Source organism: Chiloscyllium plagiosum, unplaced genomic scaffold (assembly GCF_037043375.1).
Source record: "Chiloscyllium plagiosum isolate Xiang-an unplaced genomic scaffold, Cpla_swu_hap1 HiC_scaffold_27, whole genome shotgun sequence".
NCBI lineage: Eukaryota > Metazoa > Chordata > Chondrichthyes > Orectolobiformes > Hemiscylliidae > Chiloscyllium > Chiloscyllium plagiosum.
The window spans coordinates 9,049,989-9,068,869 of record NW_028270165.1 but is presented as its reverse complement, the minus strand read 5'-3'; the positions used below and the strand labels follow the sequence as shown (position 1 = coordinate 9,068,869).

Here is an 18,881-nt window from a genome sequence, read left to right as displayed (position 1 = left end):
GATTGAAATGGACAAAATTACATTCAAAGGGATATCTTAATATGCAAAATGACGCAGTCATATCTAATTGAATCTACATTTCGAAGAGACTTTGCCCTATTTATAAATAGAAATGACCCTTTAAGAGACAGTCATATGTAAAGGGGTAAGTATACATTATCGAGGGGCAAGATTGCGCTTAGAGGAACACAACACATTTAAAGGGCATAACTACATTTGAAGGGGCATTTTTATATTTAAAAAGACACATTGAAATCTCATAATTTAAAGTACATGGTAATATTTAGAACGCGTGACCATGTTCGAAATAGTGCAGCCACTTTATCAGAAAAGGGATTTGGGCTGGGGCGCGGGCGGGGGGGGGGGGGGGGGAGTAAGATTTAATTTTTAAGAAAATAAGCAAGTTATTATGATTTGGAATGATCTTGAAGGGATGATGGCAGCAGTAAGTGGCAAACGTTAATACAAAATTCTTGAAAAGAAAATGATTCCAGATATATGCGGATGCAGGAAAATAATTCAACAAAAGAGCCATTACAAATTTATGGAGCAAACAATATCTTTTTGAGAGATATAAATGGGAGCATCAATATTTAAGTAGGAATTCCAATTTTTGTTCTCTTCCCAAAAATCTGTCTTGTCAGGGTGCAGTGTAAGCCAGTACAATTTGTTATGCCACAGTAGGCCTTGCAACTCAACCTCATTGTGTCCTCACCTAATATTCATATGGGTGCTTAGCAGTCAAGTTTTCAAGGGAAAGAGGGGATGATGAAAAATACTAGCTCTGCCAGTGATGCTCACATTCGATGAACAAATAAGTGCTGCACACTACATGTGTCAGAATTAAATGATCAGAAAAATTCTGAACTCACTACAAACAGTTTGTGCACAATGCTGTTATTTCTACTTATTCTTATCATTTTGATTGCGATTTAGTCTGTACCAAATTAAGAGCAGCCTTGGTTTACGTTTCATTGGCAATTCTACATGTTGACTTTCTATTATCACAATCTCTTTGACATTCTTATATGTATTTAAATTAATCTTCAGATTGTTCACAACTGAATGACATTACCAGACCGAAAATTCACAGCTTAAAAAACGTTTTGGCATTTGATGAAGTTATTTGGGCAATAGCAATAGCAAATGAAATATCAAAGAAATACAAAGTTATGAGGAGGGTTAAATATCTTGTTTAACCAAATGCAATGGCAGTGCAGAGAATTTCAGAAATGTGCAATAAATATTCACTGTGTACCCCTTAATCAACTCATTCAAGAATTTCAAATTGTGTTTGAGGCAATTCAATGGCAAATGGCAACATTTGTTTGTTAATACACTCACCATAAATTGTGAATATGATTTTGATAAAAATAATCTGTTTAATCCCAAATGGAGCAATTAAGTGCAAAGTTACTTTCAACCATTTAATAAAACACTATTTTCATATGAAATAAAATTTGCAATCATTTTATAAAATCTTTACAAAGGAAATATATTAAACAAAATAGCTTTCCTGGGTGTCAATATTTACAACAGTTATGCAGCTATTATTTGGCAATCGACCAACTAATTGAAATAATTTCAGAATAAGTAAGCTGTTTCATTATTATACATTGAGATATTTTAATTAAAATGTCACAAAGGAAATCTTTAATACAAAGCAAAGTTAGATAAATTACAAAAGTATCTTGCAGAATTCACTTCAAATCATATCTGTTGAATCACAAAAAGATGATGCTCAATGTACCAAATGATGGACAATCACTGGTAATGATGGAAAAACATTGTAAAGAATGTATATATCTCAATTATATCTTAAATGAATATTTACTCTGCCTTGGACAACAACAACTGAAAAGTTGTTTTGACAAATTGAAAACTACAATAGCAAAGCTTTAGGAAATCCTCCACTGAGCCAAATCTTGAATAAAAGTTTTTTTCAGGAAATCCTTTAAAGATTTCAGGCTTCTCCAGCTTCAATTAGCTGAAGAAGAAAAAAATGCATCTGGTTGTAGACATGCATAGAAAAGAATCAGAGGGCTATGCACCAAATGGGTCACTAGATTAATTTAGGATATTTGATTGTCTGGACTGAAGGGTTTGATTCTGTGCTCTACAACTCTATGACTCTATTTCTACATAGTCAGAATCAATTTCACAAAACTAGGATTAGGCCATTCATCCTTTACAGCCTGTCTTGGGCTGTGACCTAACTACGCACGTTTCAATGCAAGTTTCAGAAAGATTTCAGCAGCTCTTTTCAAAAAGTGAACATGCTTTCAGACTTTGACAATGTTTCTGAATATATCAATGTAACGATTCTCAATGTTAAAGATCAGCCATTTCAGAATGTCATTTAAACGTAGAGCTTTTCTAACAATAGGTGTGAATTCTGTGTGTCCCAATATCGAGTCAGACTGACATTGTTGTTCGAAAAGCTCTGCATTTAAATGACATTCTGGAAGGTAATTTGAAACAAGTTCTGGGATTAACGTACCAAAGAACAGAAGCCCATTCTAAAATATGAAAGATTTAATCTAAAATTGTTTAGTGAAGGACATCTCCATGACCGTGGACTCCTTTGGCTATAAATTCTGTGATGATGACCTTACTGTCCACGACCACCTGATGAAAGAGCAGCACTCTGAAATGGAGTGATCAGGAACAATGTCTCATTTGGATCACCCAAGGTTAGAAATGGAAGCATATCTCTTCAAGGTTACAGTTTGATTTGCCCTTTCAACGTTCGTGAAATTTAAGGGGTTCCATTGTAGTGTTCAATTCTGATCCATTAAAATCAGTATCCAGTCTCATCGGAGTGCAGAACCAACTCAACTGACGGAACAAACAAAACAACTTTTCGGTTTGCTTTTTAGATGTGACATCTTCTCTCCGTCCCTCTCTGGTGACCCAACAGGACTACCAGAGCTGGAAGTACCACTCTCAAAATACGATTGCTGACCTACAGTTTTCTTTTAAGGATTTCAAAGCTGCTAGCCTGATCTCGCACAAAGCACAAAAACAGACTGTTCACCCGTGCCTGCGCAGAGGAGAAATTTCAGGAGGAACAGATCACAAAATAACAACTGTTACCAGTCCCACAACACGTGTTTCCTTGGACAAAGTTAAAATTCTCACAACACCAGGTTATAAATCAACAGATTTATTTGGAAACACTAACGTTTGGAGCACCGCTCTTTTATCAGGTTGGTTGTGGAGAATGAGATAATGATCATGGCATTTATAGCCAAAGGAGTCCAGTGTCATGGAGATGTGATATATTAAACAATTTTAGATTAAATCTTTCATCTTTTAGAATGGGTTTCTGCTCTTTGGCATGTTAATTCCAGAACTTGTTTTTATTTACCTTCTCAAGAAAGTCATTCAAATGCACAGCTTTTCTAACAATAGGTGTGAATTCTGTCTGGGTCCCAGTGTTGAGTCAGACGGACATTTTTCTTAGAAATGTTGTGCATTTAAATTACATTCTTGAGAAGGTAGTTTTTAGATTAGGGTGTAGGTTAGGCTGGATTGGCCATGCTAAATTACCCTTATTGTTCAGGATATGCAAGGTAGGGTGGATTAGCTATGAGAAATATGAAGTAAGGGGGTGGGTCTGGGTGGCAATGGTGCTAAATGCCTTCTTAACCATCCAGTCTACCAGTTCTTTGCAGGTTGCATAACTATGTATCTGAACCCTCCCAGGTCTCTGTTTTAAATATACAAGTCCTGTCCTTCCTTGTTTTAGTAAAATGCAATCCCTTGCTTTTATTCATACCTCTCTCATATACGCACACCCGAACATGCTCACACACTCTCAGACTTATACTCCATCACACTCACACTTTACCAAGCATGCACACACTCTTACATGCACTCTCACACACAAACTCACATGCACACACACACAACTCTATGGAGTGAATTTGTATTGGCAGAATTATATTTGCAGATACTTTCAATTTTGCTCACAAAGCACACAATCAACAGGCAGTCGATCCATGTAATATTTTATATATTCCTACTTTAAAAACAGAACTAGTCTGATTCAAGATTGGGATACTGACAGACTCGAACCTCACAACTTTAATGTATTGTGTGAGCTGAGATGTCACTTTTTAAAAATAAAATAAAACCATAAGTCATCTCAAGAACATGACTTAGATGTTGTCCTTGGATTTACATATTAATGAACCGAAACCTGCAACCCATTCTAAAAGGCATCAGTTGCATGACACTATGAATTTTGCTATAAGATGTGTTTCTTATGATCCTGCTCCACAGCTACCCGTGGAAGGACCGGTGCTCCGAAAGCTCGTGCTTCCAAATAAATCTGTTGGACTATAACCTGGTCTTGTGTGATTTTTAACTTTATCCACCCCAGTTCAATACTGGTACCGCCACATCGTTTCTAGTGAACACAGTCCATACCTCCCAGTGCTGCCAGTAAACTTTACAATGCCAATGAAACACAGTACCTGCACTCCTGAAAAATTTACAATTTCTAATGATACTAGCTACCCATTCACTGCTCCACCCGATACACAACATTGAAAACTTAGTGCAGGAGGCTGAAAGAAATGAACAGCTTTAAAACAAAAAATCTCTTGGAGCTCAAAGCTTTCAATGAGAGTCTGAGCCCACGGTAAGTTCAGGTAATCTTTATTGTGACCCAACTTTGTTAAAGCTTCAGATCCCCCCAGCAAAAAGGTGTAGAAAAAGTAGCTGCTTTTTAAACAGCTCAAGGTCAAAGCGCACATACTTCTCACCCCTCCCCCACCCCACCCCACAATCCTACCTCACTTTCTTTACTGTTGGTCATCACCAAGTTGTCCTTTGTAATTGGATCCTTGGTACGGCCGTAACCTGGAGGAAGTATTGCCTCACTCAGCAATTTCACCCCACCCTAAAAACGGTTTCATCATCAGATTCTGAAATCCAGATTTCTGACCGAATTCCAATTCCGTGATCTGCTGCGGCTGGATTCAAACTCAGGAGTCCCCGGAACCGGGTTGATAGTCCAGTCCCTAATGGCACTCGGTTGTTACTCCTTCAATCATCCTGCGATGGCACATGAACTCGTTGGTGCCTCCGCAGGTGGGAGGATCGGATGAAGGCCTTCCCACACTCTTTGCAGCCGAAGGGCTTCTCCCCAGTGTGGATCCGCTGGTGGGTCTGGAGATTGGAGGAATCGCTGAACCCCTTCCTGCACTCAGGGCAGCTGAAGGGCCACTCTCCTGTGTGAACCCTCTGGTGTCTCAGCAGGATGGAGGAATTACTGAAGGCCTTCCCGCACTCTGTGCAGGGGAATGGCCTCTCCCCCATATCGATCCGCTGGTGGGTCAGCAGAGTGGTGGAACTGCTGAAGGCCTTCCTGCACTCGGGGCAGCTGAACAGCTTCTCCCCAGTGTGGAGACGCTGGTGCTTCCACAAGTTGCTCACCTGACTAAATCTCTTCCCGCACTTGGGGCAGGTGAATGGCCTCTCCCCCGTGTGGACCCGCTGGTGAGTCAGCAGATGGGAGGAATTCCTGAAGGCCTTCCCACACTCGGGGCAGCTGTAGGCCCTCTCCCCCGTGTGGACCCGCCAGTGGGTCAGCAGGTCAGAGGAATGTCTGAATGCCTTCTTGCACTCGGAGCAAGAAAACGGCCTCTCACCAGTGTGGAGTCGCCTGTGTGTCTGGAGGTTGAAGGAATTGCTGAAGGCTTTCCCGCACTCGGGACACGGGAACAGCCTCTCCCCTGTGTGGACCCGCTGGTGAGTCCGCAGGGCAGAGGCCTGGGTAAAGCCCTTCCCACACTCAGGGCAGCTGAAGGGCCTCTCTCTGGTGTGACTGCGCAGATGAGTTTCCAGGGCAGATGGGACATAGAAGCCTTTCCCTCAGTCACCACACTTCCATGGTTTCTCCGCAGGGCGGGATTCCTCAGGTTTTTCCATGGCCGAAGCTTCAGCCGCACACAAACGCATGTAGAGCCCCTTCGCACCGTGATTTCCTCTTAACAGGCGATATAGCTGTTACACGCTCCACACTCAGTGCACTGCAACAGTAGGTCTCTCATCCAGTCCCACTGATACTGGAAATGTACTCGAACAGGAACCAAAAAGCTTTGCTCCTTCTCACAGAATTGCAGTCAAAAATCGTTGTGGTCCTGATGGATTGAGTGACCGTCAGACATTGACATCAAAGTGAGGACTGCTGACTCTGGACAGTCACTGTCAAAAAGCACGGCACTTGAAAATTCACAGCACATCAAGTAGCATCGAGGAGCAGGAGAGTTGACGTTACAGTTGATTTTGAAACTTCTGTCTTCAGATCTTCAAACGCTGTAAAAAGAGAGAATGTAAAAGTCATCACTGTCAGTCCAGGGGAGAAATTCAGAACAAGCAATTCTGCTTTCTGGAGAACACTCTTTTCTTTTATTATTCCACAAAATTGAAAGTGCCATCCCATTCTCTCTCTCCCCTTCTGTTCTCATTCCACTTTAACTAATTCTCCTGAAGGTGCTGATTCAGGATCTTAAAGGAGCAGAAAAGCAAAAACGTCAAGACTTATCTCTCTGAAACTCCACCTGAAAGTTAATATCTTTCACGTCATTGGCATAATGCTGAGAGTGAGCAGGTCTGATTTGGAAAACAAAATAAACTGTGCCAATTCAGGATGAACCTGCAATGCACCTTCTTGAGGAACAACCTCAAGAAATGGTTAATGTCCCCGGGAAGGGGAGCATAATGTGACACCAAGGTATTAACACTGACACCAGAGAGAGAAACTGAACATACAGACGTGGCAAACGTTAGTGGAAAGCCAGAGTCATATACACACAGAAACAGGCACAGGCACTTCAGTCAAACTCTTGTACTGACCAGATAGCCTAAATTAATCCAGTCACATTTGCCAGCACGTGTTCCCTGGCCCTCTGAACCGTTCGTATTGATACACCCGTCCAAATGCCTTTTAAATGCTGTGATTGTACCAGCCTCCACTACTTTCTCTGGCAGGTCATTCCGTACACACATTCACACCCGTCCAAACCTCGTGAAATAGTTGCCTCCTTAGGTCTCTTTTAAATCTCCACGCCCCCTCCCCCGCCGCCCTCACCCTAAACCAATCACCCTCTCGTTCTGGACTCCCCCACCCCAAGGAAAAGACCATGTCTATTTACCCTATCCATGCTCCTTATGATTTTATAAAAGTCTATAAGGTTACCCCTAAGATTCTGGCGCGGGCTGGGGAAACAGCCCCACCCTATCCTTCCGTCCCTCATCACCCGGGCAATTAAGACACATACCTGAGTTTGCAGAGTCTGCGCCCTCCCTGGAGTCACTCCAGTTGCTACCAGTGAACAGATTTTCTCCCTCTCAGATTGAAGAGTTGCCCAGCGAAAGGGTTTTACTCTGAACCGAGCAGAGCCACTTCCGCGTTGTGACGTCATCGATGGGTCGAGGCGGCGGAGGGTGAGACAGGAAGGGGAGGAGCCAGCAGCGGGGAGGGGCGGAGCGACGATCGGGGTCAGGGGCGGGGCCACTGGGTGGAGCGAGAGGCGGGTACAGAGACGGAGCGCGGCCGGGACAGTGGGAGGAGCAAGTGTCGAGCGACGGCCTACGAGACGGGGCGTGACGAGCGGAAGGGGCGGGGCGGACGGCGGCTCCGCACTGCGCCTGCTCCGGATTGACGGCCAGCACTGCCCTGCGCAGTTTGCAAAAATCTTTTCCCTTCAGAGAATCCGCACAATGTAGAAGCAGGTCACCGGCCCAATGAGACCACACCGACCCTCCGAAGGGTAACCCACCCACATCCATTCCCCTTCCCCTCCTGCCCGATATTTACCCCCCGAATAGACCTCACCTGCCCATACCTGGGCACTATGGGTAATTTAACATGGCGAATCCACCCTAATCTGTAAATCCCTGGACCATGTGGGGCAATTTAGCATGGCCAATCCACCCTCACCCTTCACAGATTAACTACTCTCCGGGAAAAACAGCTCCTCCTCATCTCTACCTTAAATCTACTCCCCCTAATTTTATGGCCGAGTCTCATCCCCCAGCAGGAACTACTAGACAGGGCAGGGAGCTGGTGGGCGTGGGTCGGGATGGCATGCTCTTCAGAGGGGTTGAATGGCCTACTTCCACACTGTAGAGATTGAATGATTTACTGCAGTCGTGTTTGCCCCGGATCACAGCGCGCAGAACCTCCCACCTTCCACCAAATCAAAAGACAAGTCCCACCCTGCCCTCTCGTATGTGTGTTGTCTGTTTGCTTAATCGTTTCCAGTGAATACGACCCAAACCCCGCTGCTGTCAGTAAACTTTAAAATGCTCAGGAAACAATGAGGTATTGAAAACCGTAAGGTTTCTAATGATAACAGTGACTGATTCACTTCTTCTGATGTACAGCAGTGGAAATACAATGCTGGAGGCTGAAAGAAATGAGCAGTTTAAAACAAGAACCCACCTAACCATTCACTCAGCACACCTGTACTTACTGCCGGTAAACCTTAAAGCACTTCATCCCCACAGTGCAATGAATTCCCACTTTCCACTAAAATTCTGGATATACTCATTCACTCAGTTGCTGTCCCACAAATTAAAGATTTCACTGTAACTTGTTCTGTGCAATGAACCAGAATTGATCAGGGACCTCGAAGTGAAGGAGCCATTGGGAAGTAGTGACCATAATACAATAAGCTTCAATCTGCAATTTGAGAAGGAGAGGGTACAATCGGAAGTGACAATATTTCTGTTGAATAAAGGGAACTATGGAGCTATGAGGGAGGAGCTGGCCAAAGTTCAATGGTGCAATACCTTAGCAGGGATGACAGTGGAGGAACAATGGCAGATATTCCTGTGTATAATGCAGAAGATGCAGGATCAGTTCATTCCAAAAAGGAAGACAGATCCTAGGAGGAGGCATGGGTGGCCATGGCTGACGAGGGAAGTTAAGAAACATATAAAGTTAAAAGAGAAAAAGTATAACATAGCAAAGATAAGTGGGAAAATGGAGGACTGGGAAGCTTTTAAAGAACAACAGAGGATAACTAAGAAGGAAATACACAGAGAAAAAATGAGGTACGAAGGTAAACTGGCCAAAAACATAAAGGAGGATAGTAAAAGCTTTTTTAGATATGTGAAAGGCAAAAAAATGGTTAAGACTAAAATTGGGCCCTTGAAGACAGAAACAGGGGAATATATTACGGGGAACAAAAAAATGGCAGAAGAATTGAATTGGTACTTCAGATCTGTGTTCACTGGGGAAGACACAAACTGTCTCCCTGAGGTAAGAGTGGCTGAAGGACCTGAACTTAAGGGAATTTATATTTGCCATAATTTGGTGTTGGAGAGACTGTTAGGTCTGAAGGTCGATAAGTTCCCAGGGCCTGATGGTCTACATCCCAGGGTACTGAAGGAGGTGGCTCGAGAAATCGTGGATGCTTTGGTGATTATTTTCCAGAGTTCGATAGACTCGGGATCAGTTCCTGCGGATTGGAGGGTGGATAATGTTGTACCAGTTTTTAAGAAAGGTGGGAGAGAGAAAGCAGGAAATTATAGACCAGTTAGTCTGACCTCAGTGGTGGAAAAGATGCTGGAATCTATTATAAAGGATGAAATTATGACACATCTGGATAGTAGTAACAGGATAGGTCAGAGTCAGCATGGATTTATGAAGGGGAAATCATGCTTGACTAATAATCTGGAATTTTTTTGAGGATGTACCTCTGAAGATGGACGAGGGACATCCAGTAGATGAAGTGTACCTGGACTTTCATAAAGCTTTTGATAAAGTCCTACATAGGAGGTTAGTGAGCAAAATTAGGGCGCATGGTATTGGGGGCAAAGTACTAACTTGGATTGAAAGTTGGTTGGCTGATAGGAAACAAAGAGTAGTGATAGACAGCTCCATTTTGGAATGGCAGGCAGTGACCAGTGGGGTACCGCAGGGATCAGTGCTGGGACCGCAGCTTTTTACAATATATATTAATGATATAGAAGATGGTATTAGTAATAACATTAGCAAGTTTGCTGATGATACTAAGCTGGGTGGCAGGGTGAAATGTGAGGAGGATGTTAGGAGATTACTGGTGACCTGAACAGGTGAGGTGAGTGGTCAGATGCATGGCAGATGCAGTTTAATGTGGATAAATGTATGGTTATCCACTTTGGTGGCAAGAACAGGAAGGCATATTACTACTTAAATGGAATCAATTTAGGTAAAGGGGCAGTACAAATAGATCTGGGTGTTCTTGTACACGAGTCAATGAAGGTAAGCATGCAGGTACAGCAGATAGTGAAGAAGGCTAATAGCATGCTGGCCTTCATAACAAGAGGGATTGAGTATAGAAGCAAAGAGGTTCTTCTGCAGCTGTACAGGGCCCTGGTGAGACCATACCGGAGTATTGTGTGCAGTTCTGGTCTCCAAATTTGAGGAAAGACATTCTGGCTATTGAGGGAGTGCTGCGTATATTCACGAGGTCAATTCCTGGAATGGCGGGACGACCTTACGTTGAAAGACTGGAGCGACTGGGCTTGTATACCCTTGAGTTTAGAAGACTGAGAGGGGATCTGATTGAGACATATAAGATTCTTAAAGGATTGGACACTCTGGAGGCAGGAAACATGTTTCCGCTGATGGGTGAGTGCCGAACCAGAGGACACAGCTTAAAAATACGGGTTAGACCATTTAGGACAGAGATGAGGAGAAACTTCTTCACCCAGAGAGTGGTGGCTGTGTGGAATGCTCTGCCCCAGAGGGCAGTGGAGGCCCAGTCTCTGGATTCATTTAAGAAAGAGTTGGATAGAGCTCTCAAGGATAGTGGAATCAAGGGTTATGGAGCTAAGGCAGGAACAGGATACTGATTAAGGATGATCAGCCATGATCATATTGAATGGTGGTGCAGGCTTGAAGGGCAGAATGGCCTACTCCTGCACCTATTGTCTATTGCTCCCAGTAAGGGCAAAACATCTTTGAAAGCTGCTCTGAAAGTGCTCTGACTCTTCTGCTTTCAGCAAAGCTGATTAGAGTTATAAAGCATGGAAACAGACCCTTCGGCCCAGCTTGTCATGCCAACCAAATATCCTAAATTAACCTAGTCGCATTTGGCCCATATCCCTCTAAATCCTTCCTATTCATGTACCTATCCAGATGCCTTTTAAATGTCATTATCTGGTAGTTTGTTACACACATGCACCATCCTCTGCATGAAAACCTTGCCGGTCACGTCCCTTTTAAATCATTCCCCTCTCACCTCAAACATATGCCCTCTAGTTTTGGACTCCCCTACCCTGGGAAAAAGTGCTTGGGTATTTACCCGATCCATGCCCCTCATAAACATCTATAAGATCACCCCCATAGCCTCCAATTCTCCAGGGAAAATGTCCCTGGCCTCTTGAGCCTCTCACTGTAGGTCACAAGCATGGCAACAGCCTTGTAAATCTTCTCCAACCACTTCCAAAGTTTCACAACCTCTTTGCTATAGCAGGGAGACCAGAACTGAACACAGTATTCCAAAAGTGGCCGAAACAATGTCTTATACAGCTGCAAAATGCAACACCTCTCATTTCTCCAAATAAAACTCTGCTTGAAATGCTTCAAGATCTTAACCATATCCAATGGGCTGATGAGTGGCAAGTAACATGAATGCCATGCAAATGTCACAGAATGACTCATCCCCAAAAGAGATAATCTGACCACTGACCTGTGATATCAACAATGTTACTGTCACTAAATACCCCACGATCAACATCCTTGGGGTTAACCATTGAATAGAAACTCAACTAGATGAACTATACATACACAGTGGCTACAAGAGCAGGTCAGAGGCCAGAAATACTGTAGTGAGTAACTCACATCCTGACTCTCCAAAACCTGTTCCAACTTCCACAAGCCACAAGTCAGCAGTGTAATGGAATACTCCCCACTAGCTTGGATGGGGTTGCAGCTTCAACTGTATTTGAAACGCTTCATACCATCCAGGTCAATGTTGCCTGCTTGATTGGTACCATATCCACTGTTCAGAAGCAGTAGTGTGTAGTATCTACAAGATGCACTGCAAAAATTTACCAAAGCACCTTACAAATTGCCTTTCAAACTAACAGCCACTTCCATCTAGAAGGACCAGGAAACAGATACATGGGAACACAACCTCTTGCAAGTACCACTCCAAGCCACTCACCATCTTCACTTGGAGATGTTCCTTCAGTGTCACTGGTCCAAATCCTGGAATTTCTTCCCTCAAAACGTTGTGGGTCACCGTACAAGATGTGTACTGCAATAGTTCAAGAAGGCAGCTCACCACCACATTCTCAAGGAGAACCAAATGCTGGCCAGCCAGTGACACCCATGTACCAGAAGTAGATTTTAATAAATTATTTAAACAGGGTGTTGGAATCTGCAAACTAAAGAAAATCAACGTTAAGAAGGGTCAGATGGAGTGCATTGATTCGATGCTTATTTTAGAGCAGATAAAAAGCGATTATACTGACACTGAATTGGAACTAGAGTTTAGAGTCAAACACCTGTAGTGTTCCACTCAATGTATAAATCTAAAATCGATGAATGATTTACTCCTGACGTGTACTTCATTAAGGAGGAGAAAGTGAGGACTGCAGATGCTGTAGATCAGAGCTGAAAATGTGTTGCTGGAAAAGCGCAGCAGGTCAGGCAGCATTGAAGGAGCAGGAGAATCGACGTTTCGGGCATGAGCCCTTCTTCATTAACTTCATTAACACGTGAATAGGACAGTTAAGAAGGCATATGGGATACTGGATTTCATGACATTAATGGCGCCTTCAATTCCCACGATCCCATGCGATCGAGAAACCTCTCTATGGGCCCCTGGCAGTGCGCATGCGTGCGGTGAGGTAAAGTTACTGAGTTCGGGAGAGGAATGGCGCCGGCGGCTGAAGGAACAAGAACAGGAGCCGCTGGGAAAGCTGAGCAGGTCAGGCAGCGCGTTTCGGGTCCGGTGATCCTCTTTCAGAACAGGACCAGGTTTCAGAAACATCCCGGGGACAGGAGACAGTGAGACAGGGTAGGATTGGGAACCGCGGGAGGAGGGAGACTGGGGAGTTTATAAACTCCGAGGGGGAGGCCTGAGGCCGTGAATAAAACCTCCCCAGGCCCACTTCACCACCGAAGGAGCTCTCGTGTTGCCCGGGTAACAGGACGCCATCTTTGTAAGGATAAGGCGCATGTTGACTTGGGGCGGGGAGCGCGGGCGGCCATCTTGGTGAGGGCACCATTAGCTGTCATTTCCGGGAGAGAAGTGACAGTTGGTGTCATTCAACTAGAATTTCCTCATTTCACTCTGAGAGACCTGGCCCTGAGCTTGGTCTGTGTGGCCTTAAAACAGGAAAAAGGGAGTGGGAGAGAGAGAGAGAGAGAGATCTAGAATGACACGAAGGTGGACTGTGAATTTGAGGTGAATGAATCTGATCATTTGTGGAGCTGGAACAGAAACTGGATACTTCCAAGATCGCAGTGACCAGGAGAGCATTGATGTGTTGATGTTATTTTCAGTTTGTAGACAGGAGAAAAGAGAACGCCAAGAGTGGAGGAAAGACGTGATGAAGATGGATTTGAAATTCAATGCAGGAGGAGGGAGAACTTGAGCCTGCACCCAGCCCATATCCCTCCGAACCCTTCCTATTCATATACCCATCCAGATGCCTTTTAAATGTTGCAATTGCACTAGCCTCCTCCACTTCCTCCAGCAGCTCATTCCATACACTTACCACTCTCTGCATGAAAAAATTGCCGCTTACATCTCCTTTAAATCTTTCCCCTCTCACCCTAAACCTATGTTCTAGAGTTATCAACCACCCCACCCCAGGGAGAAGACTTTATCTATTTATTCTATCCGTGCACCTCATCATTTTATAAACCTTTATAAGGTCATCCCTCAGCGTCCGACTCTCCACGGAAAACCGCCAGCATGTTTAACTTCTCCTGATAGCTCAAATCCCTCAACCCGAGCATGGGATGTTACCTGTGTTTTATGATAGAAGCAACATATGTGGTTAATTGGTCTTCCATCTCTTTGTTCCACATGAGAACTTTGCCTGTTCTAGTTGTTATTGTTTTTTCTAATTTTTTTCCTCTTCACATTCCCCATTTTCCCCTTTTGACCAATCCTTTTGTTGAAACCTGAACTGCTCCCAGTCTTCAGATCTGCTACTTTATTTTGAGCCAATTTGTACGCCACTCCTTTGGATCTAGTCCTATCCATCATGTCCCTTGTTAGCCGTGGCTGTGCCACCTTCTGTGTTTTATTTTTTCAGACAGGAATGGACTGTTGCAGTTCCTCCAGGTGCTCTTTAAATGTTTGTCATTTCTTTCAATAATGTTCCTTCATTTGTTGTGGCCTGTTTGTGACTGTAATTTCCTTGCTTTAGATTTAAGTCCCCAGTCTCAGAATCACCTCTGTTCCTCTCATTTTAATGGAAAGTTCTCTCACTCAGTTCTTCACTCTTCCGCAAGAGGCCTCTTACAGCTACATTGCCAATTATTCCCTTCTCATGAAGAAATTAATATTTTGTAATTAAATTGCCATTGTTCAGCAGAACCATAGCCACTTTTGGAATGTTGTGTGCAGTTCTGGTCTCCCTCCTATCAGAAGGATGTTGTGAAACTTGAAAGGGTTCAGAAAAGATTTACAAGGATGTTGCCAGGGTTGGGGGGTTTGAGTGATAGGGAGAGGTGAAGCAGACTGAGGCTGTTTCCCCTTGCGTGCTGGAGGCTGAAGTTGATAAAATCATGAGAGGCATGGATGGGGTAAATAGTCAAGGTCTTTTCCTTGAGATGGGATACTCCAGAATGTAAGGGTAATAGGTTCAGGGTGGGCAGGTGGGGTGGGGAAGGGAAGGTTTAAAAGGGACGTAAGGGGCAACTTTTTCATTCAGAGGGCGGTGTGTGTAAGGAATGAGCTGCCAGAGGAAGTGGTGGAGGCTGGTGCAATCACAACATTTAAATTGCCCGTAGTGTTAGGTCAGGGGTAAATGTAGGGGTATGGGTGGGTTTCCCTTCGGCGGGTCGGTGTGGACTTGTTGGGCCGAAGGGCCTGTTTCTACACTGTAATCTAATCTAATCTAATCTAATCTAATCTAATCTAATCTAATCTAAGCTAAAAAGGTATCTGGATGGATATATGAATAGGAAGGTGTTAAAGGAAAATGGGCCAAGTGCTGGCAAACGGGCCTAGATTATTTATGGATACCTGATCGGCATGTTAACTTTCTCTCTGGTGTCGGTGTCAATACCTTGATGTCTCCTTTTCTCCCCCTTCCTGGGGATGTTAACCATTTCGTGCCTCATTGTTTGTAAAGAAGCTGCATTGCAGGTTCACCCTGAATTGACACAGTATTTGTTTCCCAAAATCAGACCTGTTCAGTCTCAGCAGTATTCCAGTGTTGGGAAAGATATTAACTTTCAGGTGGAGTTATCCAAAATTCAGAGAGATGTCAGTCTTGACATTTTTGCTTTTCTGCCCCTGTAAGATCCTGAATCAGCATCTTCAGGAGAATTAGCGCGGAGTGAGAACAGAGGGGGAGAGAAGAGAGAGAGAGGGATGGTGCTTTCAATTTTGTGGAGTAACAAAAGAAAAGAACGTTCTGCAGAAAGTAGAGTTGCTTGTTCTGAATTTCTCCCCTGCACTGACAGTGATGATTTTTGTAATCTCTTTTTACAGATTATTTGAAGATCTGAATTTGGAAGTTTCAAAATCAACAGATGAAGGGCTTATGCCTGAAACATCGACTCTCCTGCTCCTTGGATGCTGCCTGACCTGCTGCGCTTTTCCAGCGCCGCACTTTTCAACACTGAGTGTCCAGTGTCTGCAATCCTCACTTTGATGTCAATGTCGGACAGTCACTCAATCCATTGGGAACGCAACAATTTTCAACTGTGATTCTGTGAGAAGGAGCAAAGCGTTTTGGTTCCTGTTTCTGTATGTTTTCAGAATCATTGGGACTGGATGAGAGACCGTACTGTTGCAGTGCACTGAGTGTGGAGCCAGAAATAGTTATACAGGCTGGAAAGAGGGATTCACGGCAGGGAGGGGCTCTACACATTTTTGTGCGTAGTTTTGGCCATGGAAAAACCTGAGCGATCCCGCTCCGCAGAGAAACCATGTAAGTGTGGTGACTGTGGGAAAAGTTTCCATTTCCCGTCTGCCCTGGAGACTCATCGGCGCACTCACACCGGGGAGAGGCCGTTCCCCTGCACAGAGTGCGGTAAGGCCTTCAGCAATTCCTCTGACCTGCTGAAGCACCAACGGGTCCACACGGGGGAGAGACCCTTCAGCTGTCACGAATGCAGGAAGGGCTTTACCCAGGCCTCCAGTCTGCTGACCCACCGGCAGGTCCACACCGGGGAGAGGCCGTTCCTTTGCACCAAGTGCAGGAAGGCCTTCAGCAATTCCTCAGCCCTGCTGAGGCATCAGCGGGGACACACTGGGGAGAGGCCCTTCAGCTGCCCCGAGTGCGGGAAAGCCTTCAGCAATTCATCCGACAGACTGAAGCACCAGTGGGTCCATACTGGGGAGAGACCCTTCAGCTGCCCTGAGTGTGGGAAGGGCTTTACACAGGCCTCCACCCTGCTGGCCCACCAGCGGGTCCACACTGGGGAGTGGCCATTCACCTGCGCTCAGTGTGGGAAGGGATTCACCCGCTCTTCCCACCTGCAGAGGCACCAGCGAGTTCACATGCCATGGCAGGGGGATTGAATGAGCAATGGCAGAGTCCCATTATCGACTGGACCCCTGGGTTTGAATCCCGTCGTGGCAGATGGCGGAATTGGAATTCGGTCAGAAGTCTGGAGTTCGGAATCTAACGATGAAACCATTTTTGGGGGAGGGGGCGTGAGATTCCCCCATCTGAATCACTCATGCCCTTTTTAGGAAAGGAAACTGCCGTTGCAGGAAAGGATTCACTCAGTTGTCCCTTTACCCGGGTGGCCTACATGTGACTCCAGACCTAGAGCAGTGTGGTTGACTCCCCCACCTGCAGAAATGAACAGGGAGAAACTCACTTGGATACAGGGTCTGGGTTGAAATTGCTGAGTGAGGCAATACTTCCTACGGGTTACGGCTGTACCAAGGATCCAATTACAAAGGGACAACTTGGTGCTGACTAATAGTAAAGAAAGTGGGGGGTGGGGAGACTGTGTACTCTTTGACCTTGAGCTGTTTTTAAAAAAATAAGCTACTTTTTCTACACCTTTTTGCTGGGGGGATCTGAAGCTGTAATAAAGTTGGGTCTTGATAAAGATTACCTGAACTTACTGCCGGGCTCAGACTTTCATTGAAAGCTTTGAGCTCCAAGAGGTTTTTGTTTTAAAGCTGCTCATTTCTTTCAGCCTCCTGCGCTAAGTTTCCAATGTCATGTATCAGGTGGAGCAGTGAATGAGTAGCTAGTATCATTAAAAATTGTTAATTTTTTGTGAGTGCAGGTACTGTGTCATTTCGTCAGCATTGTAAAGTTTACTGGCAGCACCGGGAGGGGTTGGCTGCCTTCACTAGAAATGATGTGGAGGAGCCAGAGATGGACTGGGTTGGATCAAGTTAAAAAATCACACATCAGGTTATAGTGGTTTATTTGGAACCACTAGCTTTCGGAGCGTTGCTCCTTCATCAGGAAGCTGTGGAACAGGATCATAAGACAGAATTTATAGCAAAAGGTCACAGTATAGTGCAACTGATCGGATATATTGAACAAACCTAGATTGTTGTGAAGTCTTTTGTCTTTTAGAATAGGTTGCAAGTTTTAGTTCATTAATGTGTAAATCCCAGAAAGTCTTTGAAGTCAGATTCTCGAGATGACTTAAGGTTTTATATAAATAGGTTTCATCTCAGTTCAGACAATAATGAAATGTGTGAGGTTTGAGTCTGTCTGTATCCCAATCTTGAATCAGACTGGTTCTATTTCCAAAGTAGAAATTTACAAATATTACAGATTGTGTGCTTTTTGATCAAAATTGAATATATCTGCAAATGCAAATTCACCCCATAGACCTGTGTGTGCATGAGAGCGTGTGTGTTTGTTTGCGTGTGTGCATGCTTGAAGCGTGAGTGTGATGGAGGAGAAGCCTGTGAGAGGGTGTGAGTGTCTCAGAGAGAGCATGTGTATGAGAGAGGTATGGATAAAAGCGAGGGGTTGCATTTTGCTAAAACAAGGAAGGGCAGGATTTGTGTAGTTAATGATAGGGCCCTGGGTTGCGTTGTAGAACAGAGACATGGTGGGTTTCAGGTACATTGTTCTATGAAAGTTGCATCATTGGTAGACAGGGTGGTTAAGAGGCGTTCAGTACACTTGCCTTCATTGTTCACAGCGTTGTGTATAGGAGTTGGAACATCATGTTGGTATGACCACTGTCAGAGTATTGAGTACAGTTCTGGTCGCCCTGTTATCGCATGTCGGAGAAATTTGCCGAATAAGTTAGAGATCACAAAGCGCGGTTCAAAGTGAAATTGACAAACACTTTATTACAAGCAATGTCACTGGAAGAGAAACTGACTAGACTGACACAGAACTGACAGTCTGTACAGGTAGATCAGAATTTCTCTTCTAAGAGCTGAGGATGAGACCAGTTTTTATAATAATGCTGTACAATAAGGCTGATTAAGAAATGGGGAATGTACAATGTATCTGGAAATGGAGTAATCTAGTTACAAGGATGCTAATTGGAAAACAGTTATCAGATGAATGTCCTGTTCCTTCACAGTGTAACATCCTGACTATTGATGGTTCCATTCCTCTTCACAGGTAGGTGTTAACTTCTCCTCTGAAGTGGTGAGGTGCTTCCATTTCTTGTTCCGGAAGCAAGTCCTTGCTGGTGCCTCTCTGTCTGACCTGCTCTTTGTGTGGCTTTGGTATTGTTGGGTTGT

General features: G+C 44.3%; 2 protein-coding genes across 2 annotated transcripts in view; one reads left to right on the top strand and one right to left on the bottom strand.

The window, feature by feature from the left end:
* The window catches only part of LOC148143029 (uncharacterized), a 28,605-nt gene extending 13,304 nt beyond the window's left edge, over nucleotides 1–15,301 (bottom strand). The window contains exons 1-3 of the mRNA XM_087975774.1: nucleotides 15,216–15,301; nucleotides 7,398–7,690; nucleotides 4,802–5,876 (exon numbers count right to left, since the gene is read on the bottom strand). Of these exons, the coding sequence (XP_087831900.1) occupies nucleotides 5,056–5,876; nucleotides 7,398–7,690; nucleotides 15,216–15,301 (1,200 nt within the window). The 3' untranslated portion in view covers nucleotides 4,802–5,055. The remainder of the gene's footprint in view (nucleotides 1–4,801; nucleotides 5,877–7,397; nucleotides 7,691–15,215) is intronic.
* On the top strand, nucleotides 12,946–17,252 carry LOC148143028 (uncharacterized). Its single transcript, XM_087973987.1, has 2 exons — nucleotides 12,946–13,031; nucleotides 15,687–17,252. The coding sequence occupies exon 2, from the start codon at nucleotides 16,089–16,091 to the stop codon at nucleotides 16,719–16,721; it is 633 nt and encodes a 210-aa protein (XP_087830113.1). The 5' UTR covers nucleotides 12,946–13,031; nucleotides 15,687–16,088; the 3' UTR covers nucleotides 16,722–17,252.
* Nucleotides 17,253–18,881: the final 1,629 nt, after the last annotated feature.